General features: G+C 39.5%; 1 protein-coding gene and 1 long non-coding RNA gene across 5 annotated transcripts in view; one reads left to right on the plus strand and one right to left on the minus strand.

Annotated features, from left to right (window-relative positions):
• The window catches only part of CDK19 (cyclin dependent kinase 19), a 265,331-nt gene extending 252,743 nt beyond the window's left edge, over window positions 1-12,588 (plus strand). For all 3 annotated transcript variants that reach the window (XM_043890139.1, XM_043890136.1, XM_043890138.1), the window contains 5 exons: window positions 2,300-2,372; window positions 2,746-2,843; window positions 3,600-3,678; window positions 4,275-4,535; window positions 8,238-12,588. In XM_043890139.1, the coding sequence (XP_043746074.1) occupies window positions 2,300-2,372; window positions 2,746-2,843; window positions 3,600-3,678; window positions 4,275-4,535; window positions 8,238-8,369 (643 nt within the window). In that variant the 3' untranslated portion in view covers window positions 8,370-12,588. The remainder of the gene's footprint in view (window positions 1-2,299; window positions 2,373-2,745; window positions 2,844-3,599; window positions 3,679-4,274; window positions 4,536-8,237) is intronic.
• The window catches only part of LOC122685374, an 84,659-nt gene continuing 68,513 nt past the window's right edge, over window positions 11,618-27,763 (minus strand). For both annotated transcript variants that reach the window (XR_006338368.1, XR_006338367.1), the window contains exons 3-4: window positions 15,919-15,994; window positions 11,618-11,687 (exon numbers count right to left, since the gene is read on the minus strand). This is a non-coding gene — a long non-coding RNA (uncharacterized LOC122685374). The remainder of the gene's footprint in view (window positions 11,688-15,918; window positions 15,995-27,763) is intronic.

Raw genomic sequence — 27,763 nt, forward strand, 5'->3', positions numbered from 1 at the left:
GGATCATGCCTATTTTATACACCATTATAGGCATCTCCAGGGCCTAGTACATAGTGCACGTTCATTAGTTATTTGTCAAATGGGTATTAAGTGAAAGTGGTTCAAGTAATTGAAGATAAGCTGGTAATACAAAAGAGAAAATTAATGAAGACACAACATTTTATCTTAGTATTTAAAGGCCAAAGGAAGAGTTTTACATAAAATGATAGTATTTATAATAGCCAGGAATAACAGGAGAGAAATTTAGAAAGATAAATGAAATTTAGTTTAAAAAGTAACAGAAAAAGTTCAGAGATAAAAGCCCATACTTTCTAAGCAAACAATTTTATCCACATAAAGGCTGCCTACTAATACATAACACAAAAAGGAATTTATTAAAAATTAGCTAAATATAATGCAGTGCATAAAAATCACTAAAGTATAATAAAAAGTTCCAGATATTATTTCAAATGACATTAAAAAGTAAACAAATAAAAAGAACCAAAAAAATTACTCTTGATGTGAATTGTGAAGGGTAACAATAGAATTTTCTGTAATCTTTCCAAAGTGTCAGCTCTTCTTAGCTCATTAGAAGGCAAGGTGAGAACAGAATTAAAAGGAAATAAGTTGACTTTAAAAATTGAATGTTTGAATAAATATGCTGATAAAATGCTTTATAATGTATATAGAGAGTTTGAAAATTTTTTGGCTCCTAAACTGTAGTAAATCTAGAAGAGGATAATACAGAAAATGACAATTTATCTTATTTATAATACTAGGAAAAATAAGAAACCACAGCGGGAATTGAGCAATAGGATTTTTCAACTTTAGGACCTTTTATATTATGATAGAAACAACCTTAGAATCTGGAGTTAACTCAAGAAATCAGTTGATTCAGCATAAAGACCAAAGCACTGTTGACAGACTCCATTTCTACACAGACCTTAAAGTTTCACTTAACCATCACTAAACTTAATGGTTACCTTGCCAATAAAAATATTCCTGGTATTGGAGGAAAATAATTTTTAAGTTAATATACATGGCAGAGATTTTCTTAAAAATACCTGGTGTTAGCAAGGGTATAATAAAATGGGCATTCTTACTTATAGCTACTGGGGAGAATGAAAGCTCTCAGACATTAAAGTATCCACAGATCACCTTGAGACCTTGTTAAAGATGCAGACTCTGACTCAGAATCTGTATAGGGCCTGAGTACCGCATTCCTAGTACAGGCTTTCAGGTGCCCATGCTGCTTGAGGGCCAGGTTCATGTAGCAAGCTCTAGAGCACAAAAAAGGCTTTGGCATGTACTTACCCTTTGACCTAATAATTCTAAGGCTTTATCCTGAAAAAGCATCAAAGCAGCCACACGCAGCTAAGATGAGGCACCTAAAGGCTTTCATAGAGGTTAACTAACTACCCAAGATCACACAACTGGTAAATGACTGAGTCAGGGTCTGGGAGGGGCCTCTGATTCTCACCTGCCATGCAGTCCTGTGCCCCTCAAAGTGCACCAGATTTACCTACAAGGATCTGCACTTTCTGTTGTGAAACAAACGTCATTGGTAACAGTAGAAAATGTTCAACCAGTACAAATAATAAGCTTAAAGAGTGTTTGGCAAGAGAAAACGCTTATAAACAACATTAAGTGAGAAAAGGACAACTTATATATACTATGATTCCAATTTTATAAAAACAAATACCTCTTTGTGTGTATATATATATGTATGTATGCACAGAAAAATTGCCAAAGAAAAATTATCAAATCTTGATGGCAGAGTGTTTTAAATTGCTTCACAGCTTGACTATGAGTGTTTTCAATTTTTTCTTTATACTTTTTTATATTCTCTAAATTTTCTACCATAAACCTATATTACCTGTTTCTTGACCTTTTAAATTTGAAATATTTCATATGTAGGAAAGAATATACATGATGAAAATATGTAGTCTATTTAGAATAATAAAATAAATAAATATTTACTCACCCCTCAGCCTGAGCAGTTGATATCCTAATATAGAATATGTACATTGGAAGGAATTGCTGGGTCATAGGATAGTCACATTTTCAGCTCTAATGGTTAATGCATTATTTTCCAAAGTAATTCTAACAGTATAAACTCTTACATGCAGTGTGTAACAATTCTTATTTCTTTTTTACACATTTACCAACATTTGGTTTTGTGTTCCTTTTTAATCAGAAAAAAAAAGCAATGGCTAAAATGAATACATACCTCATAGGAAAACCAACCTTGGAACCTTCCATTAAAAGGTGTCAATTGTGTGAATGTCCTCAATAGTGTGTGGATGTCATGTCTTTGCAGGTACGCCAACAGTAGCCTCATAAAGTACATGGAGAAACACAAGGTCAAGCCTGACAGCAAAGTATTCCTTTTGGTAGGTGCATCTCTCCAGAGTGGGACGGTGACCCTTAGCACAGCTCTCACCCCACCCCACTTACCGTGGAATTGTCCCAGCTCTTCCTCCTCTTCAGGAAAAAAAGAAATTGGTGAATGCTGGGGCAAAATTAAATTTTTTTCCTTTAAGATGTCATCCTTGACCTTTAGCGTTGTTTCCAGTGGTTTACCAGTAGGGAAAAAAAATTCTAAAACGGCTTTACTGCTAATCATTTCTGTCAGTTTCACATAAATGTGTGTAGTGTATTAATAAACTGGCATTTGATGTTAATTCTGTTAGACACTAACACAGTCAAAACATTCACCTGGAAGCAAACTTTCATGTGCCGTCAATTTCTTATGTGTTATTCTAGCTTCAGAAACTCCTTACGATGGATCCAACCAAGAGAATTACCTCTGAGCAAGCTCTGCAGGATCCCTATTTTCAGGAGGACCCCTTGCCGACATTAGAGTATGTTTCCTTCCTTTTCTGTGCACTTTGCTGCAGGTTGAGGGTGTGCGGTGGTGGCTAAAGGCAAGGGAAGCACTTGTCACTCGAGTCTTTTATTTCCTTGGTTAAAACCACCTCAGGGGAAAACTACTCAAGAGGTCCTGTATTTTGAAACAGGCAAGCTGTAAAGAGGTGTGAATGAAAACAAGTTTATGGAATGATCATTAACCAGTTTTACAGACAAAAAGTAAAGCTGAGAACAGATGGGACTTTTATTATAGATCGGTCAGCCAGAACAGTTTACACCAAACCAGTAGGGAACGGAGCTTTTAAACTTCCGTGTCTCTGCTGCATTATTATACCTCTCCATTTCCCCATCCTTATTATACCCACAGATATAAATTGTGCTTGGATTTACTGATATTAGAGGTACAGCTTTTCTTGAGAAAAAAATTACTTTCATTGTTGAAGCAAATACACAGTCAGCTCTTTTTAGTGCTGATGAAGTTTGTGTGGAGAAATTTCTGTGTTACGTATGTCAGCTAGCCAACCGCAGTTTTAAGATTTGTTATTCAAAGTGGCAATTACACCAGTGTAAAACTTAGATGACAAATTGTTCTTTTTTTATTGCTTAAATAGTGTTGAGAGGCATACCAGCTACAGATGAAGAGTAGGAAATAAGGGGGAAAAAAAGTGGAATTTTAAATGAACAAGGTTCAATCATATTATAGATTTTAGGTCATGATATGTACTTTTTTTTCCTTCAATGATTTGTAGTGTGTTTGCTGGCTGCCAGATTCCATACCCCAAACGAGAATTCCTTAATGAAGATGAACCTGAAGAGAAAGGTGACAAGGTATAAATTGCACTTAGGGAAGGATAAATGTAGTCATTCGTATATATTTAACTGCATTTTATTTAATTGTGTATTTACTTTATTGTAGATGTACTCTGCAATTTGAAATACGCATTCACAGATAAATGAACTTCCTGATTTGTTTTACAGTCTATTTTATTCCCCGATTCCTAATTCTTCCTTCGTTTGTTCAGTGTCATTGCCATCATTTTATGCAGGCTGCTTTTAAAGCATCACTCTATGCTTTGATTGTACTGACTCCTCCCCACACAGCCCTTCTTTTTCAAATTGACTGAAAAGACTGATAGAGCTGTTTTAAGAGTTGCTCTTTCCTCTGTGCCTGTGTCTTCAGCGGGATGTCTGTCCCTGACAGGGAGGATTGCTGTGCAGTCTAAATGAACTTCAGAGAACGCGCCTTCTTTGGGGCTCCGTACTCACCTTTGGGGGTGCTGTATTCCCTGGCTGCTCCATCCTCCAGGCGTGTGTCCCACATAGGTCTCTCCCCAGGTTGGCCGGCAGTCTCACATGCATATCCTACAACGACAGGCATGATTTCGTTCCATACCAAGCTTGCCTTTTTTCCCTCTTCTCATAAGAACCAGCAACAGCAGCAGAACCAACATCAGCAGCCCACAGCCCCTCCACAGCAGGCGGCCGCCCCCCCGCAGGCCCCGCCACAGCAGCAGAACAGCACCCAGACCAACGGGACCGCCGGGGGCGCGGGGGCCGGGCCGGCCGGGGCAGGGCTGCAGCACAGCCAGGACTCCGGCCTCAACCAGGTGCCTCCCAACAAGAAACCGCGGCTGGGGCCTTCAGGCACAAACTCGGGCGGGCCTGTCATGCCCTCAGATTATCAGGTACTCCCCCTGAATGTTGTACTTCTTCATGTTGACATACCGTTAGAAAACAAAATTCAACTGAGCAAATTTTCAACGTCTCACTGGCTGTATTCAGTGATTCATGTATCAGCAGCTCACCTAGCATACAGAAAAAGGCTCTGAAGAGCTGTACGAAATGAAAGACTTCTGGACTTGTAAAGGCAGAAAGAGGTGAGAAAGGATGTTACTTTAGCAGAGAACTGATCATGTCAGGCCAGGGCACCTTCCTCTGGGGACTGCAGGGGTCTACCAGCTAGATTACTTCTCTAGTGCTAAGTGGAAACTCCAGACCAACTGGGGAAGAGTACATTCCTGGGAGGGGCTGAAACTGCAGTTAGGTTAGGTATTAAGTCTCAGTTTGGTTACATGGGCTTAGCACAAATGACTCCATTTTGAGCCTGTTGTCTCTTTTTTTAGCAATACATTTTATGAAATGGTAAGTATACACAACGGGCTTTCCACGTAGCTCAGTGGTAAAGAATCTGCTTGCCAAGCAAGAGACACAGGTTCCATCCTTGGGTCGTGAAGATTCCCCTGGAGAAGGAAATGACAACCCACTCCAGTATTCTTGCTGGGAAAATCCCATGAACAGAGGAGTCTGGTGGGCTGCAGTCCATGGGGGTCACAAAGAGTCAGACACGACTGAGTGACTAGAAAACAACAATCCTTTTAGAAATAAGCAGTACTTAACTCTAAAGTTTGATTTTACAGTCCTAGTCTTTCTAGGGCATTATATGAAATTGAAGATTTTTGTCATTTCATGTAATTGCAAGATATTTTGTTTCTTGTTTATCTTATAACCCTGAGGAGGGAAGGTGAGGCAGGCAGCTCCTCCTCAACATTTGTCATTTTACAATGTCAGATGTAGGTCAGAAAAAGACCCCCAGATAAGCAGTGGAAAGGGAGAGGAATGGTGCCTTACTGTGAACAAAGAAAGCAGCATATTTCAGAAGGATCTGCCATCACTGGGAGGAAATAATCAGTACATAGCCACATGACGGAAGAGGAGGGGACAAAGACTTGTCAGGAATAACTGTTACATCTCACAAGAAATAGTTTTGAGACAAGAAAATACATTTGTTGAGATTCAAACAAAAACTACAATTGTATTACCAATTCAAGAAATTAAAGGAAAAAACCCTAAGGATTGGTATTTGGAGAGACAGGTAAAAATACGGGTGAAAACCATAGGGAATCTTGGGGAAAAAAAAGCTTTCAAGGTAGTAACAAACGTAAGATCTAAGAAGGGAAACAAAAAACTTAAAAAAAGGTTTGGAACCACAGTCCCTCAGGGAACTGGTGGAGAAGGAGCACATAGGAGAGAGATAATAGAAAACAAAACCACAGGCAACGAAGACATAAACTCACTGATTAGGCACTGGAAACCATAGAAACGTTAACAAGAAAGACATAATAAACAGCTGTTTAAACTGGCTTTACATTTTGAATATCTCAACACAACTACTTTGAAAACTTCTCTTGGAAGATTCCCTGTAAGCAGCAGAGTATATAATAGCACTTCCACTGGTTCTAATTAAACTAATCAAGGCATCAATTTGGTCTGCAAAGCAGCTTGCTATTTGGGTAGTAGTCACAAACATATTTGAATTTTACTGTAAAGTCAGTTTCCCCCCTAACATTAGTTTATTCCTATTGTATTATATGAACAACAAACCTTTATCATATACTAGCTCATCTTGGTGTCTCTGAGTATGTTATATTAGACTGATTATAGTCAATCATGGACAGATGACTTAACTACTGTATTTACTCCTTTCAAATCTAGGAGTTCTTCACGTTTTTCTTTGTCCATACTGAGCTGTCTACTTAAAAATAAACCAGGATATCTGTGACATGGATAGCTTTCTCAGCTAATTAGTTGGAAAGATTACCATGAAGGGTGAGGGAGAGAGACCTCTTTGCAGCTCTCATATTATCAGCACTGCTGCTGATGCTGCTGCTAAGTCACATCAGTCGTGTCTGACTCTATGCAACCCCACAGACGGCAGCCCACCAGGCTCCTCCGTCCCTGGGATTCTCCAGGAAAGAATACTGGAGTGGGTTGCCATTTCCTTCTCTAATGCATGCATGCAAGCATGCATGCTTGCTAAGTCACTTCAGTCGTGTCCGACTCTTTGCGACCCTATGGACAGCAGCCCACCAGGTTCCTCTGTCCATGGGATTCTCTAGGCAAGAATACTGGAGTGGGTTGCTATTTCTCTCTCCCACATTTGTTCTCTATCCAGTATGGAGAAGCTATCATGCAGAGTCTAATCTGCTAAAGTAAAAGTAGTCATAGGCAGCCTAGCAACTGTAGGCCTTGGGAATGGAAAGAACATTTTTTTTTCCATAATAAACTTACAATAAAATGTTGTTAGAATTTGTCAAGCCTTCTTGCAACAATATGGCTAAGAGTTGTGTAACAAAGGAAGGAATTAAGTGGCATTATTTTTAACCAAGACTATCTTATTGCCCTGTTTTCTTGGACCAGATGTTGCAAGTCCAGTTTGGCTGCCTCTTGTGCAGAGTGGGGCCACCTTGCTGATTTGTCCTTCATTAAACCGGCCAATGCCACCTCAAGGTCATTTACATTTTTTTTTTTTTTTGGTCATTTACATTTTAAACTCCAAGTAATAGCTTTATTGGGCTTTCCTGGTGCTCTGACAGTAAAGAATCTGCCTGCAATGTAGGAGACCTGGGTTTGATCCCTTGGTTGGGAAAATCTCCTGGAAGAGGGCATGACAACCCACTCCAGTACTCTTGCCTGGGAAATCCCACGGGCAGAGGAACCTGGTGGGCTACAGTCCATGGGGTTGCAAAGAGTCAGACACGACTGAGCGACTAACACTTTCATAGTAGCTTTATTACATAGGATCTTGTCATATTTTGCTCACAGGAAGAACCAGTCTTCTAGGCAGAGCCAAAGACACAGCTGCAGTTAACGCTTATAGTTAACCAAGCACTATATTCTATTTCTATAGATGCATTTTTCTTTTACATATTTTTTCATATTTGCCCTTGATACCATGAAGATGAATGTTTCATTTAAGGTAATAAAAATACACTGAATTGAAATACATTTGTCTTAGCCTTCTTGAGGGAATTTTCACATACAACTTTTTTCTCTTTAATTCTAAATGTTACCTGAAGTTGATTAAAAAAGGCACCTGTTTGCTGTTACCTCGTCTTGCTTTGTCAGGTAGGTGGTGCTGCTGAGGCTACTCCAGCCTCTACCCGAGGAAACTCTTTTCTAAAAAACGATTTCTTTTTTTTTTTTAAAAAACGATTTCTTAGTCACAGCTTTGTTATTTATAATGAGAAAATTAACAGTACATCAGTATACATTATGAACACCACCAGATCAAAATGCCAAATTGATTCTTCCTGTTTGCAAATCCCAGCTATGCAAAGAATCACTAACCAGAATTAGTCAGTATCAATTTCCCCTCTACCTCTCGTTGCCAGTGTAGCTTATCTTCCAAAGCCATCCAGCCAGCTTTCGTGCATGCCAGAACGGTGGTAGCAGGCTGTGAAGTGAAATCAGCAAGACGTACTGACACACGAAATTAGCTGTCAGCTCCCATGGGTCAGAACCCACAGCCTCCTGTGTCCTGTGCGATGACCGTCTTGAGCTGCTCCCGTACCCCACAGGTCATCCCCTTTTCCTGTTTCCTCTCCTAGCACTCCAGCTCGCGCCTGAATTACCAAAGCAGCGTCCAGGGATCCTCTCAGTCCCAGAGCACACTAGGCTACTCCTCCTCCTCTCAGCAGAGCGCACAGTACCACCCGTCTCACCAGGCCCACCGCTACTGACCGGCCGCAGCCCAGAGCACAGACTCCAGCAATATGACATCTGCATTGAAGAGACCCAAAAATGCAAGCTCTGATGCTGCCATCCACCTAGGAGGAAAACTATTTACGGAGCATTTTGCAAGACTGACTGATGTCTCTTCTTTGGTGACTTAAAGAAGATTTTTGTGAAGTTTCCCCAACCGCCTTTCCCTGCATGTGTTCCATTGTGACTTCTCTGATAAAGCGTCTGATCTAAACCCAGCACTTACCTTCTGTAACCTTCACCATCTTTGGGAAGGACTTCCTGGTGCACCTTTCTCATGCTGTTTCTCATGCTGTAGCAATCGCTATGATTTATCTTTTCAAAGCTCTTTTATTAGGATTTTAATGTTTTAGAAACAAGACTCCAGTGGTGTATAGTTTTATACTTCATGAACTGATCTAGCAACACAGGTAAATATGCACCTTTTAAAGCACTACGTGGTTTTCACAAAATATAACTCTTTTGTTCATGGAAGTCTTAAATGGGAACTGTTACTGTCCCAAAGTACCTTACTATTACATTTTTATTTATCTAGTTTCAGGGAAGGTCTAATAAAAAGACAAGTGGTGGGACAGTGGGAACCTGCAACCAAAAACAGCCTAGATCTTTGCAGTTACTATGCTTTATGCTATGAAGAACTAAAACATGTGGTAATTTTTATATAATCATTCATATGGAACTTAGTTCCCAGAATCATCTTATTCTGAATAGTATTCAGTAATTAAGAATGATAATTTTAAACTTCATGTAGCTTAAGTCTACTTTAAAAAGGGTTTCAAGAGCTTTGATGAAATACAGTCCTCTGGTGACCCACACCAGAAAACTGAAGAGAGTATTAACTGCACTAGGATTTCTTTAAGAGTAATGTTGATCAAAGGATGTATTGCTTCCCTTTGAAGGAAAAGCTTTTCTTGTGTATTGTACATACAGTTGGCTTCTCTAAAGAACTGTTGGTTTCTTCACATCTGGGTCAGCTTGAGTAACTTTCTTACACAATCAAGGGTACTCAAATAGAAGCCTGCAAATTAATCTGCTTTTAAAACAAAAAGCAGTGTTCTCCATTCGTATTTGTGTTAGACATAGAGTGACTATTTTTAAAGCATGTTAAAAGTTTAGGTTTTGTTCATGTTTCAAGTATGTATGATGTATGCATAATTTTGCTGTTATTACTGAAACTTAATTCTATCAAGAATCTTTTCATTGCACTGAATGCTTTCTTTTGCCCCTAGGAGAAAACTTAATAATTGTGCCTAAACTATGGGCAGATGGTGTACAACTATATTATCTAAGTACATATTTGCATTTCTCTGATCTATGAATGAGAGGCTGAGTTTGCCCTTAGCCAGTGAGTTCTTTCTTAGCCAGCATAAAGGAAGCTCCCCAGAGTCCCACAGAAATGTAAAGACTTAAGAGCTTCCATCGTAATGTAAGGGGCAAGAAATTTGTGTTCTTCTAAATGCTACTAGCAGCACCAGCCTTGTTTTAATGTTTTCTTGAGCTAGAAGAAATAGCGGATCGTTGTTATATGCAAGTTATATGCATTTTTCACTCTTCCTTGTGAACTTATCTACCTGGTTATCTCCTCTGGGTCCATACACAAGTGAAATAAGATTTTAGACAGAAGCCAGTATACATTTTGCACTATTGATGTGATACTGTAGCCAGCAAGGACCTTCCTGATCTCAGCATAATAATGCTTATTAGTAACAAAGACTGTCTAGGGACACTGATGAACACTGAAGATGAAACAATTGACATGCTCCTTTGGAAGGAATTTCTGATTGTCTCCATGGTAATTTACTGCTTCCATTGTTAAAAATGAGAAATTAGTAGCCCTCTGCATAATGTAGCTACCTGTGTGAAGTTCTGTCCTGGGCCCTGAAGCCTCAGTTTCATCGGATCCTCACTGTACCCTCCCCCTGTGCCCAGCATCATGCTGGGGGAGATAGGAAGGGCAAGACATCCTTCCTGTCCTTGAAGAGCTCATGATTGAGTCCATGACAGGAAGCTTTCCTGGGATGACAGGCTTGTAAATGAAACCATCTTAGAACATGAAGATCTCTTCGTCTACTTCTAAACCCTCTTGAAGAGAGTTATTATCCCAAATTTTGCCCTATAATAAACAAGTATCATGGAGAGGTTTCTATGTTTATCTACCTTCAAGAAAGCCAACAATTAAGTATCACCACAGGCATTAATATATATTTGAAATGTTTACAGCAGCCTTTCAACAACAATTGGGTGGCCCTTGTAGGCAGAACATACTCAACTAAGAGTTTGTAGGAAATTACAGTGAAAAGAGAAGCTCTGTTCCTGCCCTTGAGATGTGTACATTTAGTAAAAGACAAACCCAAATATGTGCATGAATCATATATCATGCCCTTTAATACACTTTGATATAAATTCTTGTGATGTGTGCTTATATGATCACAGGACTACCCTGCTTTCTTTGCATGTAGTGAATTTCAGTGGCAGAACTAATACAGAAGCTGGTGGGGATTTTATCAGTTGTTCCCAGTGTTCTTCACACGGGCTCTAGCCAGATATGCCCATTACACACGTGACTGTTTCTGGTCACTGCGCTGGTACTGGCCCTTTCCTCCTGTGGTTTTGCCTCAGAGTTGGTGATGCCCACTGGTGTCCATTACCCTTTGAAATAATTTTGGTTCACAATTTCCTTTTCCTTGTAAAGGAGAACAAAGCCTTTAACATACTCATGGGCCCTAAAACTGTGGGCCCTTGAAGGAAACCTGTGAAGATTTTTGAGGTTAAAATTTACTTTTGTGTTCCCCAAATAACCACATTCCTCTTTAAAAATTTATCACAGTCGGTGTCCCCTGAGAATGCAGGGTGGACATCCAAACCAGGGGAAGTTACCGAAAGGAAGGGAGGAATCAAAGCAAAGGCTTTCTGCATTTCATATTACAAATCAGTTTTTGAGTTAGCTTTTGGTAAGGTGTGTATTTAGGATAAAGTATTCTAGAGTTTCAGGACAGCTGAGCTCACAGGTAAGGCAGCCTGGCGGCAGGACTGACACTATGAGGCTGAAACAATCCTTATGATGAAGTAGATCTTGCAGGAACATACAAAAACCAAGGACATGTATATTTTTATATCTGTGTGGTTTTAAAACTTTAGTACTTAGAATTTTGGCCTTCTGCACTACTCTTTTGCTCTTGTAAACACAATTTACATTTAAGAATGGAAAGGGATGACATTTACTTACGTGTTCACTGCCTCATTCCTGGTGAAGCAACTGCTAGTTGTATGCCTCTATAATGATGCTGTTTTCTCTGCTGAAGATAAGAGAAAAATAGTTGGACAATAAGCCTTGCAGCTTAATCTGCTTGGAATACTTGTATGTGACAAACTGTACAATGAAGGAATATTCTATGAAAATTACAAATCCTAACCTCTGTAATGTTATCTTTCTGGGGAATGGAGAAAGGCAGTGAAATGGCAGACTAAAGGAAGCTTGAAGGATTCAAGTATAAATAATATTTTATATAAAACATAGCTGTTTAGGTTTCCTTAATCTTCAAGAATAGTCACAAATATCATAAGGCAAAGTTCATTGTTTTAGGGTTTTTTAAAAATGTGTTGTACCTAAGGCCATACTTACTCTTCTATGCTATCACTGCGAAGGAGTGATATGTATGTATTATATGAAAAAAAATCCTTAATGCACTGTTATCTCCTAAATATTTAGTAAATTAATACTATTTAATTTTTTTAAAAATTTGTCTGTGTAGACACTAAAAGTATTACACAAAATCTGGACTGAAGATGTCCTTTTTAACAACAATTTAAAGTACTTTTTATATATGTTACGTAGTATATCCTTTCTAAACTGCCTAGTTTGTACTTCCCATAATTCCTCTATGTGAAGTGTACCTGTTCTTGTCTCTCTTTTCAGCCATTTTTCTGCACGCATCCCTGTTTGTACGACTTTAGACACGACTGTGTATGCTTTGCACACACACTGTGAGGTGTGCGCTAAGAACCGGCCGCCCCCCAGTGAGGCCCGCTGCCCCCAGAGGGGCCTGCTCCCCGGGGTGCAGGACAAGCTTGCCGCTTTGGAGCCAAGTGTTTCTCGCTTTTGAGTTTTCCTGACATCCTTCCTGAAATGACTGTTAGAAATGAATTACATTGCATTTATTTTATATTCTTGGTTGTAATAAAATTTAATTGACTTTGTGTCAGTGTGGATTTTTTAAGTGTAGGAAAAACTCTTGTTACAACAAGTTTTAGTGTTAAAATCTGATGTGTGTGCCTCTAAGCTTTTCAGATTACACTTGTCCTGCAGAGATGCAGTCTCCCTGTGAGCTGCAACATGTTATCTTATTTAGGATGCTTATGACGTCACAAAACCAAAGAGGCAAGGCTTGCAAAAAATACCTCAGAAGCAAAATGATAGTTTTTTAAACATCTCTAGGGGAGATAATCTTTTTTTAAAAAAATGAAATTTAGAAAGATGTTTTAGAAAAAGCAAATAGGCAGCATTTTGTGGGAAGAGCGGCCCTGGGAGTTTCTTTTATGAGGACATTAACTTGTGCCTGGCTGTGCCCTCCTACAATTTACTTGATGAATTGTCTATGGTTATTTCAATGGTTAAAGGCATCGTGGAGTGAAGTGAAGAATGTTTAAGTGACATAAGCATTCAACGTAAAACTTGAACTCTGGGACTTCCCTGGTGGTCCAATGGATAGATCCCACATGTCACAACTAAGCCTGTGAACCACAACAAAGATCCACTGCAGTCGAAATAATAAATTTTTTAAAAAACTTCAACTCTATTTAAAATAGATGTTGCTTCGCCATTTGACACAGCCTCATATTTAACACTGTGGCACTCACAGGGTAGAGCTTCTCTTGGGGAACTGTTCTCTGACCACAGCTGCCTTTCTAGCCAGCCACCCGGGGAAGAGAAAGCGGATGACTGCACAAACCCCTTATCACTCCTGGGAAAACAGCCGGAAAGTATCGGGCTAGCTCCCTAGCCAACTGTAAGTTCTTTGTGGACAAGGTCTGGGCTTTATTCTTTCACTCCCAGCACCTGGCATGATACCCAACACAGCAGATAACACGGTGAGTCATTAGCATCAGTTTTGTACACTGACATACGATTCCTTGATGTGCCATATTTGTGTATGGACAGGGAGATGAACCTATATATTTTTGTTCTGTGAATAAGGAAAAGGCATTTCTTTTTTATTTATTTGTTGTTGAGGTATAGTTGAAATACAATATTATATAAGTTTCAGGTGTACCACACACAGTGAATCATAATTTTTAAAGGTTATACTACATTTATAGTTATTATAGTGACTATTATTTCCTGTGTTATACAGTATATCCTTGTAGCTTGTTTATTTTATACAGAGCAGGTTGTACCTCTTAATCCCCTACTCCTATCATGCCCTTCTCCCCGTCCCTCTCCTTTCCCCACTGTTAACCACTAGTTCTCTGTATCTGTGAGTCAGTTTCTTTTTTTTTAATATTCACTAGTGTGTTGTATTTTTTAGAGTCCACATATAAGTGATATCATAGAGTTTCTCTGTCTATCTCACTAAGCATTGTTGTTCAGTTGCTAAATCATGTCCTGTTTGCCACCCCATGAACTGCAGCATGACAAACTTCCCTTCACTATCTCCCAGAGTTTGCTCAAAATTATGTCCATTGAATTGGTGATGCCATCCAACCGTCTCATCCTCTGTTGTCCCCTTCTCCTTTTGCCTTCAGTCATTAAGCATAATGTCCTCCAAGTCTATCCATGTTGCAGATGGATGGCATAATTTCATTCTTTTTTATGGTTGAGTACTAACTCATTATATATATAATACATAATGGGATATATATATTTTATATATATATATATCATACCATCTTTATTCCTCTGTTGATGGACACTTACGTTGCTTCCATATCTCAGCAATTTTAAGTAATGCTGCTCTGAACATTGGGGTGCATGTATCTTTTTGAATTAGCATTTTCATTTTATCTGGATAGATACCCAGGAGTGGAACTGCTGGATCACATAGTAGTTCTATTTGTTAGTTTTTTAAGGAAACTCCATACTTTTTTCACAGTGGCTGCACCAATTTCCATTCCCACCTACAGTGTACAGGGTTCCCTTGGGGCATTATTTTCTTAAAATGGGTTCATATCTTATATTTTTGGCTCCAAAGTCATAATCTCACTCTAGAGGAACAAATAGTTCAAACAGCATTTGAGTAAAAGATTAAGCCAAGTTAGCCGTCTTCTTTAGAAGCCATCTTTCTTCCTTTGGTTCTTCAAGAGGAGGGCATCTATCTTAAAACCTCACATAAGCATTTACCTAGCAGGTAGTAGAAAGCCAGCTTGGACTAGCAACACACAAACAAAATAGGAACATTTGTTCATTTGATCTAAATGAGAGAATAGAACATAGGGGAAAGAAATGAAAATACTGGCCTAAAACATTAATATGTATTTAGCACATTCCTTCTGACTTTTCACACTTTCTGCTCTTCAGACTTAGAGAATTTTTTTCACACAAAGAAGCTATTAAGGACTGGATGTTTGTGTCCTCCCCAGATTCTTATGTTGAAGACCTTATCCCCAGTGTGGCAGTATTGGAGATGGTGTGTTTGTGGACATAACCAAGGTTAAATGAGGTCATACGGGTGGGCCCTGATCCAATAACATCCGTATTCCAGTAAGAAGAGGCGCTAGAGCGCACGCGCAGGCTGTCCCTTCTGTCTCCCCGCTCCCTACTCCCTCCTCTTTATCCTCCCTCTTTTGCTTCCCTCTTTTCTCTCTCTCCCCCACAACCCCTCTTCCCACCATGTGAGGACACAGCAAGAAGGCGATCATCTGCAAGCCAAGAAGGCAGTGTTTACAGAAAACTTGACTCTGCCAGACTGATCTTGGACTTCACAGCCTCCAGAACTCTGAGAAAATAAATTTCTGTGATTTAAGCCACCATTTCTGGTATTTTGTTACAGAAACTTGAGCAAACTAATACATACTTTGGACCAAGAAGTGGGCTGTGGCAGTAACAAACACCTAAAAATATAGAAGGGGCTTCAGAACTGGGTAGTGGGTAGAGGCTGGAAGATGTGTGTGCTAGAAACATAAAAGATTAAGGGCAATTCTAGTGAGGGCTCAGAAGGAAAAGAGAACTGAGGGAAAGCTTCCATCTTCTTAGAATAAAGAGTGTAAGTAATCATGAACAGAATTCTGGTAGGAATATAAACATTAAAGACCATTCTGGTGAGTTCTCAGACGGAAATGAGAAACAGGAGAACGGAAATTGGAAACTGAAGCAGCAGCAATCCTTGTTACAGAGTGGTAAAGAACTTGGCTAAACTGTGCCCCAGTGTTTTATGAAAAGTAGAATTTTTGAGCTATGAAATTGCTCTTAAAGGATCTCTCTTGTGGTGGTGGGGAAGATTGACTGGGTAGGTCCAACACACAGAGAGTATGGTAGAAGGAATACTGAGGAGGAAGAAGACACACTTTAAGCATTTTAGACTTTTGCCTTACTCAGGTCTTGTCCTCTGCATTCATTCTCTTCTATGCATTGGTTGGTCCTGGGAGTCCCTCTTTGAAAGATCTGGTCCTTCAAGAAAATGCAAACATGTAACAAGCTTTTCTTTTGGTTGTAAGATTAACCTAAATTAATTGAAACCTACAGACCTTAAATTATAAACAAGATGTTCAAGATTTGACTGAATTCAGCTGCAGGTGCCATATTTTAGTTGTAAATGTATGATTAAATATCTGTTGGCATAACTCATAAGCAGCAGTATGAAGACATCTTAACTATACAGTTCAAAGGACTTTGAAAACTTGCCAGGTGCGTGTGTGTATGCGCAGTTGTGTCCAACTCTTTGCAACCCCATGAACTGTAGCCTGCCAGGCTCCTCTGTCCATGGAATTTTCCCAGTAAGAATATAGGGTGGGTTGCCATTTCCTACTCCAGAGGATCTTCCCAACCCAGGGATCAAATCTGTGTCTCCGGCATTGGCAGGCAGATTCTTAGCACTGAGCCACCTGGGAAGCCTATATATCCTTATTAACAAAGCCCAAATCAAGAAACAGGACAAATTCATCACTCCAGAAAATTCCCTCATTCTCCTTTCTAGTTAATACCCCCACACTCACAAAGGCAACCACTGTTCTGTTTTCTATCACCAAATATTAGTTTTGTCTTTTTGGAATTCCATTTAAATAGAATGATGCAGTTTGTACTTTTTTGTGTCTGGATTCTTTGGCACAACATAATGTTTTAAGAGTCATCCATATTGGATATATCAGTTTGTTTCTTTTTATTTCTGAATAATATTCCATTGTATAACTATACCACTATTTAGTCATTTGTTGATGGACATTTGGGGTTCTTTCTGTTTGGGGCTACTATGAATCATGCTACTATAAACATTTTTGTATAAGTTTTGTTGAGGACATATATTTTCATTTCTTTTGTATAAAGAATAGTTAGAAATGGAATTGTTACATCATAAGATATATTTTCTCTTTAAAAGAAACTGCCTAAGAGTTTTCTAATTACATATCATTTTCTACTCTGAGTAGTTCATGAGAGTCCAGTTGCTTTGAAATTCAGTAACATTTAATATTGTCAATCTTCTTGTAAGTTGTACCAATGCTTTCTTGTGTCAGTCTCCCAAATCAATAGAAATAAGAACAAAAATTAACAACTGGGACCTAATCAAACTTACAAGCTTTTACGCAGCAAGGCAAACCATAAACAAAATGAAAAGACAACCTACAGTATGGAGAAAATATCTGCAAATGATGAGACCAACAAGGGATTAACTTCCAAAATATACAAACAGCTCACACAACTCAACAATAAAAAACAAACAACCCTATTAAAAAATGGGTAGGAGACCTAAATAGACATTTCTCCAAAGAAGGCATACAGATGGTCAATAGGTGCATGAAAAGATGCTCAACATCACTAAATATTAGAGAAATGCAAAGCAAAACTACAGCAAGGTGTCACTTCACACCAGTCAGAATGGCCATCATCAAAAAGTTTGCAAATAATGAATGTTCGAGTGGACGTGGAGGAAAGGAAGCCCTCTGACGCTATTGCAAGGAACGTAAATTGGTATAGCCACTACAGACAAAAGTATGGAGGTTCCTTAAAAAACTAAAAATAGAGCTACCATATGACCTAGCAGTCCCACTCCTGGGAATGTATCTGGAGAAAACCATACCTCAGAAAGATACATGCACCCCAATGTTCACTTTGGTACTATTTACAATAGCCAAGACATGAAGGCAACTTAAATGTCCATCAACAGAGAAATGGATAAAGAAGATGGTGTGTGTGTGTGTGTGTGTGTGTGTATGAATATTATTAAGCCATAAAAAATAATAAAATAGTGCCATTTTCAGCAACACAGATAGACCTAGAGATTGTCATAATGAATGAAGTCAGAGAAAGACAGATATCATATGATATTGCTTATACATTGAAGTCTTAAAAAAAGGGTACAAATGAACTTATCTACAAAACAGAAATAGAGTTTCAGAAAACAAAAGCAACCTTAAGTTTCTAAGGGATAAGGAGGGGAGGAATAAATTGGGAGGTTGGGCTTGACATATACACAGTACTATATACATATATAAAATAGATAACTAGTAAGGACAGGGTATATAGCACTGGGAACTCTACTCTGCAATGACTTACGGGAAAAGAATCTAAAAAGAGTGGATGTATGTGTATAACCGATTCACTTTGTTGTACACCTGGAACTAATACAACACTGTAAATCAACTATATTCTAATAAAAATTCAAAAAACAAAAACCATGCTCTCTTCTCAAGGTATGATTAATATGATTTCTTTTACTCATGATATGCTTACATGAATCTTAACTAGTTAAAAAAAACTGGGCTGAAGATCTAAATAGACATTTCTCCAAAGAAGACATACAGATGGCCAACAGGCATATGAAAAGATGCTCAACATCACTAATTATTAGAGAAATGCAAATAAGAGCTACAATGAGGTACCACCTCACACCAGTCAGAATGGCCATCACTAGAAAGTTGACAAATAACAAAAGCTGGAGAGGATGTGGAAAAAAGGAAACCCTCTTACACTGTTGGCAGGAGTGTTAGTTGGTGTAGCTACTAACAGTATGGCAGTTCCTCAGAAAACTAAAAATAGAATTACCACATGATCCAGCAATCCCATTCCTGGGAATATATACAGACAAAACCATAATTCAAAAAGATATATGCACCCTCCACCCGCTATGTTCATAACAGCACTATTCACAATAGCCAAGATATGGAAACAATCTAAACGTCAATCAACAGATGAATGGATAAAGAAGACGTGGTACAAATATACAAAGGAATACTACTCCACCATAAAAAAGAAATGCCATTTGCAGCAACATGGATACAACTAGAGATTATATGCAACTAGAGATTCATACCAAATGAAGTTAAGTCAGAGAAGGACAAATACCATATGATATCACTTATATTTGGAATCTAAAATATGACAGAAACCATAATGGAAGATATATAAAAATGAATGTATCAATATATCTGTAACTGTCACTTTGTTGTACAGCAGTAATTAACACAACATTGTAAATAAACTATACTTCAATAAAAATATATTAAAAATATCATCAATCTTTTTAAAAATTTTAGCAATTCTAATACAAACGTACTGGTATCTCAATATGGCTCTAATTTGCATTTCCAAGCTGACCAACGACGTTGAACATTTTTTCGGGTGCTTATTAGTACATGAAAGATCATTAGTATTATCTCTTTCTGTGTAGTATCTAAGACTTCTTTCTACTTTTAAGGTGTTTTATGCATTCTTTACATATTCTCAATATAAGTCCTTTGTCATATATATGCATCACAAATTATTTCTTAATTTTGATGAGGTCCAATTTTTCCATTTTTAGTATGTGTATATATACTAAATATATACTAGGATATATATATCCTAAGAAACCCTTGACTACCCCAAGGTGTGAAGATAGTCACCTTTATTTTCTTCTAATAGATTTTAGTTTTAGCTTTTTTCTATGATCCACCTCGAAATAATTTTTCTGTAAGATGTGAGGTAGAGGTCAAGGATCTTTTTTTTCTTATATAAATATCTAGGAGTAGGGAGAAGCAGTAGGAAGTAAATTAATACAGTTCATCATGGTACCAGTGTGCTGACCATCAGTGAGGATGATAGATACAGGAGCAGTGCAGATTTGTAGTCACCCCAAGAGGTAGCTTCAAAAGTGTTTGAAGGGGGCTCCCCTGGGGGCCTAGTGTTTAAGAATCCACCTTGCAAGGCAGGGGATCCTGGTTTGATCCCTGGTCCAGGAAGATCCCACATGCCTCAGGGCAACTAAGCTCGTGGACCACAACTACAGAGCCAGGGCTCTAGAGACCTTGAAGAGCAACTACTGAGCCCATGTGCTGCAACTACTAAAGCCTGTGTGCCTGGAGTCCGTGCTCCCCAACAAAAGACGCCACTGCAATGAGAAGCCCACACACTGCAACTAGGGAGTAGCCTCCGCTCGCCGTAACTAGAGAAAAGCCCCTATGCAGCAACAGACTCAACACAGCCACAAATAAATCAATCTTAAAAGAAAAGAAAAAGTGTGTGGGGGAACCTAATCCCCAACCTCAACATTGTTTAAGAGAGGATACCTTTCTAATGTCCAAGAGAAGAAAAGGGCTTCCCAAGTAGCCCAGCAGTAAAGAATCCACCTGCCAATGCAGGAGACTCAGGAGAGGCAGGTCCCGTCTCTAGGCCAGGAAGATCTTCTGGAAGAGGAAATGGCAACCCACTCCTGTATTCTTGCCTGGGAAATCCCATGGACGGGGAGTCTGTTGGGCTACAGTCCACGGGGTCACAAAGAGATAGACATGACAGCACAAAAAACCTTCCTAACGTCCAAGAACAGAAAAAGCTTGATTAACAAGGGTCCCCCTGGCACTTCTTTGGTGGTCCAGTGGCTAAGACTCCATGCTCCCAATGCAGGGGGCCCAGGTTTGATCCCAAGTCAGGGAACCAGATCCTACATGTTGCAACTGAAGACCTTACATGTTGCAACTAAAGATCGAAGATCATGCGTGCTGCAACTAAGTCCCAGTGCAGCCAAATAAGTAAAAAGACAACTGATATTCTAAAAACAAAAAACAAGGGTCCCCATGAGTTGATTCCATGATGTTTCCCATTATATTCTCATCACATTGCAGAAAAGAACATAGACATTGAGCTGGTTAAATTTCACAAGACTAATGCCACTTTGATCCCTAATAATTGAGTTCTAACATTCACCTCCACATCAGCCATATCAACAAGGTGCAACAGAAGGAACACGAATTTTGGAGACAGACTTAGGCTTGAAATCCAGCCCTTCTGCCTTTGCTGCAGTTCATGGGGTCACAAAGAGTTGGACATGACTTAGTGACCGAACAACAGCAGCAACTGCCTTTGAACTGTGCAGCCTTGGATAAGTTACTGAAACTTATTTTGTTATCTTGTTTTATTATCTATAAAATGCCAAAAATAGCATCTATCTCAGAGCTTAAGGATTAAATAAGAAATATGTGTTGTGCCCAGCAGAGTGGCTGGCCCATAGTAGACTCTCAATAAATGTGCATTCTATTGTTTTTCTCTTTCCTCTGCAATTTCTATGTGCTTGAATGTGTGTTTCTAGTGTAAATAATATGTTTAATAACCTTTATTTCATTCATTTGATGGTCTCTCTTAAGACAGAAGATGACATCTACAGATTTCCTTTTCTTGGGCTCTAAAATCACTGCGGATGGTGACTGCAGCCATGAAATTAGAAGATGATTGCCTCTTTGCAGGAAAGCTATGACAAACTTAGACTGTGTTAAAAAGCAAAGGCATCACTTTGCTGACAAAGGTCTGTATAGTCAAGGCTATGGTCTTTCAAAATTCAGACTTAATTGAAGAAAGTAGGGAAAACCACTAGGCCATTAAGCTATGACCTAAATCAAATCCCTTATGATTATACAGTGGGACTGACAAATAGATTCAAGGGATTAAACCCGATAGAGTGCCTGAAGAACTATGGATGGAAGTTTGTGACATTGTATGGGAGGCGGTGATCAAAAGCATCCCCAAGAAAAAGGAATTCAAAAAGGCAAAATGGCTGTCTGAAGAGGCTTTACAAGCTGCTGAGAAAAGAAGAGAAGCAAAACGCAAAGGAGAAAAGGAAAGATATACCCATCTAAATGCAGAGTTTCGAAGAATATCAAAGAGAGAGTAGAAAGTCTTCCTAAGTGAAAAATGCAAAGAAATAGAGGAAAACAAAGAATGGGAAAAACTAGAGATCTCTTCAAGAAAATTAGAGATTCCAAGGGAACATTTCATGCAAAGATGGTGTGTGCACAATAAAGGACAGAAATGGTATGGACCTAACAGAAACAAGATATTAAGAAGAAGTGGCAAGAATACACAGAAGAAATAGATCTTACTGACCCAGATAACCATGATGGTGTGATCACTCACCTAGAGCCAGACATCTTGGAGTGCGAAGTCAAGTGGGCCTTAAGAAGCATCGCTACAAACAAAGCTAGTGGAGGTGATGGAATTTCAGCTGAGCTATTTCAAATCATAAAAGGTGATGCTGTGAAAGTGCTGCACTCAATATGCCAGAAAATTTGGAAAACTCAGCAGTGGCCACAGGACTGGAAAAGGTCAGTTTTCATTCCAATCCCAAAGAAAGGCAACGCCAAAGAATGTTCAAGCTACTGCACAATTGCACTCATTTCACGTGTTAGCAAAGTAATGCTCAAAATTCTCCAAGTCAGGCTTGAACAGTATGTGAACTGAGAATTTCCAGATGTTCACGTTGGATTTAGAAAAGGCAGAACATCCAGAGAATAAATTGCCAACATCCATTGGATCAAAGAAAAAGCAAGAGAATTCCAGAAAAACATCTACTTCTGCTTCAGTGACTATGCTAAAGCCTTTGATTGTATGGATCATAACAAATTGTGGAAAATTCTTAGAGAGATGGGAATACCAGACCACCTTACCTGCCTCCTGCAAAACCTGTATGCAGGTCAAGAAGCAACAGTTAGAACTGGACGCTGAACACACTGGTTCCAAATTGGGAAAGGAGTACATCAAGGCTGTACACTGTAACCCTGTTTATTTAACTTATATTCAGAATACTTCATATGAAATGCTGGGCTGGAGGAAGCACAAGCTACATCAAGATTTCTGGGAGAAATATCAATGTCAGATATGCAGATGACACCACTTTTATGGCAGAAAGTGAAGGGGAACTAAAGAGCCTCTTGATGAAAGTGAAAGAAGAGAATGAAAAAGCTGGCTTAAAACTCAGCATTCAGAAAATTAAGATCATGACATCTGGTTCCAGCACTTCATGGCAAATAGATGGAGAAACAATGGAAAACAGTGACGGACTTTATTTTGGGGGGCTCCAAAATCACAGCAGATGGTGACTACAGCCACAAAATTAAAAGATGCTTGCTCCTTGGAAGAATAGCTATGACAAACCTAGATAGCGTATTAAAAAGCAGAGGCATTACTTTGCCAACAAAGGTCTGTCTAGGCCAAGCTATGGTTTTTCCAGTAGTCATGTACGGATGTGAGAGTTGGACCATAAAGAAGGATGAATGATGAAGAATTGATGCTTTTGAATTGTGGTGTTGGAGAAGACTCTTGAGAGCCCTTTGGAAATCAAGAAGGTCAAACTGGTTCATCCTAAAGGAAATCAATCCTGAATATTCATTAGAAGGACTGATGCTGAAGCTGAAGCTCCAATACTTTGGCCACCTGATGGGAAGAGCTGACTCATTGGAAAAGACCCTGATGCTGGGAAAGACTGAAAGTAGGAGGAGAAGAGGGCGACAGAGGATGAGATGGTTGGATGGCATCACCGATTAAATGGACATGAACTTGGGCAAACTCCAGGAGACGGTGAGGGACAGGAAGCCTGGCAGGCTGCAGTCCAAGGGGGTCACAAAGAGTTGGACATGACTGAGCAACTGAACAACAACCACAATAATGATGATGTCTTCATCTATATAGACTACTAGGTTAGTCACTTGCAGGTCAAGAAGGACACTACCCTTCATGCCAGGGAGCACTCTTACAAGCAGAGGGTTATGTAACAGGCATCAGGGTTCAGCTTCTTTAATGAAATTCTACTAAAAAATGAGGCACTACTTCACTATGTTTTGGTAGCTTCACCCATCATCTCTTTTAATCTACCTCAACAAGAAGTTCAATAAACTGTGTTTCCATACCACTTATACCTAAAGCTATACCAATGAGAGCAACTGTCATTTCTGGACAAGCAATTGCAATATGAAGTAGAAGCCACCCACCCAGTCTGGATCCAAAGAGTACATCATTCCTCCATTTCTCCAATGCAGTTCTCATGAATTACTTCCAGCTCCTGAGTGATCCAGTTCCTGTGTACTTCTAGCTCCTGAGTGATCAAATCTCAAAAAGACATGGTCCAGAGATACGTTAAACTCCTCAGCTATCAATACTCTTGTACCATTCACGTGTGAAAGACTGCCGGGAACAAATAAAGCTCCTGAGTTTTGCCTTTTAGTCCCTGTATGCTAGATCTGGAAGGTCTGGCCCACTAAGAGGCTAGGCGGAAAGAGATGAAGAGGAAGAGATGCTCTTTCTGTGATAGTACAAGGAGTCGTTCTGAGAAGAGCAGCCTGTAATGAGTGAGCCTGGCTGTTCCAGGACCCCAGCCTGCTGGTCAGTGTTTTGGCGAAAGGCCTGATGGAGTTGAAGCGGTTTGAGCCCAAACTCCAATCCAATAAAACAAAGTTCCCTTCCAAAAGGTCCTGCACTTAGGAGGAACTGCTGGAAGCATCATCCAAATTGAGCAAGGCATGAGCGATGAAGCCAAAGGGAAGGACAGGTCCAAATGAAAACAGGGGAGAGAGCAGAAGAGGTGGTTCCAGAAAATCCAAAGTAATTTTCTCCCCTAATCTATTCATAGAAACTAAAACATATCTAAAAATCTTTTCTAAAAACCCCCACTTTCTTGATGTACCAATGGTTTAAAAAGTTCCACATATTTTTCTGTATAAATAAGAAACAGATTTATATTTGCTTCTCTACTCACACTATGTATATAAAAGCTCTTTTGGTGTGAACAAAGAGCTTAGCATTGACTGTAATATATATGTGTGTATAATTACTTATTTGTAATTCATAGGAACTTTCATAGGAAGAAGATAATCCAAAAGAGAAACACAGGTTAAGCAGGGGCCCCTGCCAACTAAATTATGTTAACAGTTCTTGTACAATGGTTTGTAACATGATCTTTGTTTCTAGTGAGGACCAGAAATAGGAAAATAACTTTTTAAGCAGAAATTCAAGGTGGGTCTCATGTAGCTTTAATAATATCCGGTGACTTTCTTCTGAGATTGCCCTATGTCATTTAGCTATCCTATCATTTTTAACATTTGGTCTTGTATCTTGACACCAATTAGGTAGTGCACTTGTTAAAGCAATAATCATGCTTCTGATTTTGTTCACCTTTGAATCTCCCAGGGCCTTGTACATATAAAGAATGTCCAAGTATATTGTTAAGTGAGCAGGTTGGGCACATGGAAAAACTTTCTAAGTTCAAAGTTCTAAAACTGGTTAGTGGCCTAAGTGAGGCCACCTATCTTATTGTTGGACATTATTAACCATTATGTTGCCCTTGGGTGGCTTAATCCATGTGACTTGGGTAGTCTCTTTGCATTGTTCTTGTCCCTGTGTTCTGCAGGAACACAAAATAATAGAAAGCCTGGACATCTTATCTGGAACTCACCCTAGCCAACAGACTTAACTTTTGTTTGCTCCAAAGACTAAAGAATGAAAACAACGGATCTCGAATCTAGATCTTTTCACAGATCTAGTTTCAGCAAACAAGTCAGTCTCAAGCCCAGCCCAGCCACCACACCCTGTCTAATTCAGAGAAGAGAACAAATGAATTCTGCAACATTTTTATGCTCTTTAAAAAAGTAGGAAAATACTCCAAATTAAAACCATCTAAAATTCTTCTTCCCACATACCTGCACAAAAACTTATTGACAACTAAAATAGTTACAAAAACCAAATGAATATCCAGTATGCAACCTAGTATCTCACGAACAGACGTTTTACGGAACACCACTTCATAGATTTTAAAAAACAGAAGTTTACATGGTGAAACGTGTCTGAAAAATTCTGGGATAAACTCAAAGTAAAGGCTTTCTCAGAGCCTTTAATACGCTGATGACATTGTGAATTTCTAGGAAGTGATATAATGCACCCTTTTCCATGTTTATTGACCAAAGAACTCCTTTTTCCCCTGCACCTCCAAAGACTGCTCAACAGAAAACAATTTGGAAACCCCTAGTGGTGGACACTGTAGTTGCTTCCTCCACAACTGTGCTCTGCTTCTCCTTGCTGTCAGCGGTTCATTCCAACCTGAGACCCTCCCCTCAGCTCCAGAGGATGGAGAGTGATTAGACCACACCCAACACATTTGATCTTATCCCCTTGGTTCAAGCATGAGCATGTCATGCAAATCTGGCTGATAAAATCTGAGGGAAAATCTTTTGAGGAATTTTCTTGGGGGATTTCTCTCAAACTTAAAAAAAAAAAACCAAGAGAGTCACATTTCTTTTTCTGTGTCTGGGCTTCTGTGTATGAGCTGGCAATTCATACACATCTCAGGATCACAGAGGGAGCCAACTTCAGAGGCTATGCTGAATTGCCCAGGATCACTGAGAAGAAAGAGGGAGACAGCCAGGATCCTTTAGGGCATTGAATCACTGATTTTACCAGCCCAGGAATTGTCCTGTCTTTGGAATTCTCTTCTGGGACATTACAGAAGTCCTTATTTTAAAAGTCAGCGTTAGTTGTTCTGTTTTCTTAAAAAGTGTTTGCAGTCAAAAGCATCCGGATATGGGGGTCTAACTAGTCAGAGCTTTAATGCCACTGGTACAAGTATGGAACACTTAAAATATGTGTTGCTGCTGCTGCTAAGTTGCTTCAGTCGTGTCCGACTCTGTGCGACCCCATAGACGGCAGCCCGCCAGGCTCCACCATCCCTGGGATTCTCCAGGCAAGAACACTGGAGTGGGTTGCCATTTCCTTCTCCAATGCATGAAAGTGAAAAGTGAAAGTGAAGTCGCTCAGTCATGTCCGACTCTTCATGACCCCATAGACCGCAGCCTACCAGGCTCCTCTGCCCATAGGATTTTCCAGGCAAGAGTACTGAAGTGGGTTGCCATTGCCTTCTCTGTAAAATATGTTAGGCAATATTAATTGTTAAAAAGCAGTAGCTTACTTCAAATTAAGTATCTCCTACCATGATTACTGGGCTTCCCTGGTGGCTCAGAGGTTAAAGCGTCTGCCTGCAATGCAGGAGACCCAGGTTCAATCCATGGATCGGGAAGGTCCCCTGGAGAAGGCAATGGCAACCCACTCCAGTATTCTTACCTGGAGAATCCCATGGAGGGAGGAGCCTGGTAGGCTACAGTCCATGGGGTCTGAAAGAGTCAGACACGACTGATCGACTTCACTTTCACTTTCACCATGATTACTGGGATTTTCAATCTTTATATTTAAACTAATGACTCTACTATCAGCATTTTTAGTGTCACTAAATTAGAAAATTAAACATTTATTCCTTAGCAGCGGCAGCAGGCTATGATGATAAACCATTATCAGAGCACTGCAACAATAAAATCCGTAACTAACCAATGAAACCCCTCTGAGCCTCTCAGGAAGCAGAAGGTGCACAGTAGCCCGTGTCTCTCTGTGGTTGCCTGGCACGGGCTGCACCATGCGTGGGCTAAGACTGTTCTCCCCTTTGCATTCAACACATGTGTGTAGTCCTCCCTGTGTGCAAAACTCTGGGCAAGATTCCCTTTCCCTGTCCTCTGTGCCCTGCTCCCCTCTGAAAGTCCTATTTGCATCTCATTGCTGTGAAACCTCCCTAATTCCTGGAGCTTCCACTAAGCAACCTTTCAAAAGAATTCTTCCCAGATACCTAGTCTGAACCACTTCCTTTGGCATTTAATTGTACTCACCTGGTATTTTTTCAAATCAGTGTTCTATCTGGGCCCCTCTGTGGAATGAAAGTAGTAGAGAGAAGGTGGAAGTGATAAGAATACTGTCTAAGTTGGTGGTTCTCAAGTCTGTCAGACCCAACACCCCCTTTTATATGAAATATTTTTGTAATGCCATTTACCTATTATGAAATTCATAGATAAGGTAACTGACCTACATATATAATTTCAAAATATATCAATACAATGCTCTAGACATAGTTTAAAAGAGAATAGGACAGTAACTTATGATAAAGTAATA

The sequence above is a fragment of the Cervus elaphus genome, chromosome 28, assembly GCF_910594005.1.
Source record: "Cervus elaphus chromosome 28, mCerEla1.1, whole genome shotgun sequence".
Classification (NCBI taxonomy): Eukaryota; Metazoa; Chordata; class Mammalia; order Artiodactyla; family Cervidae; genus Cervus; species Cervus elaphus.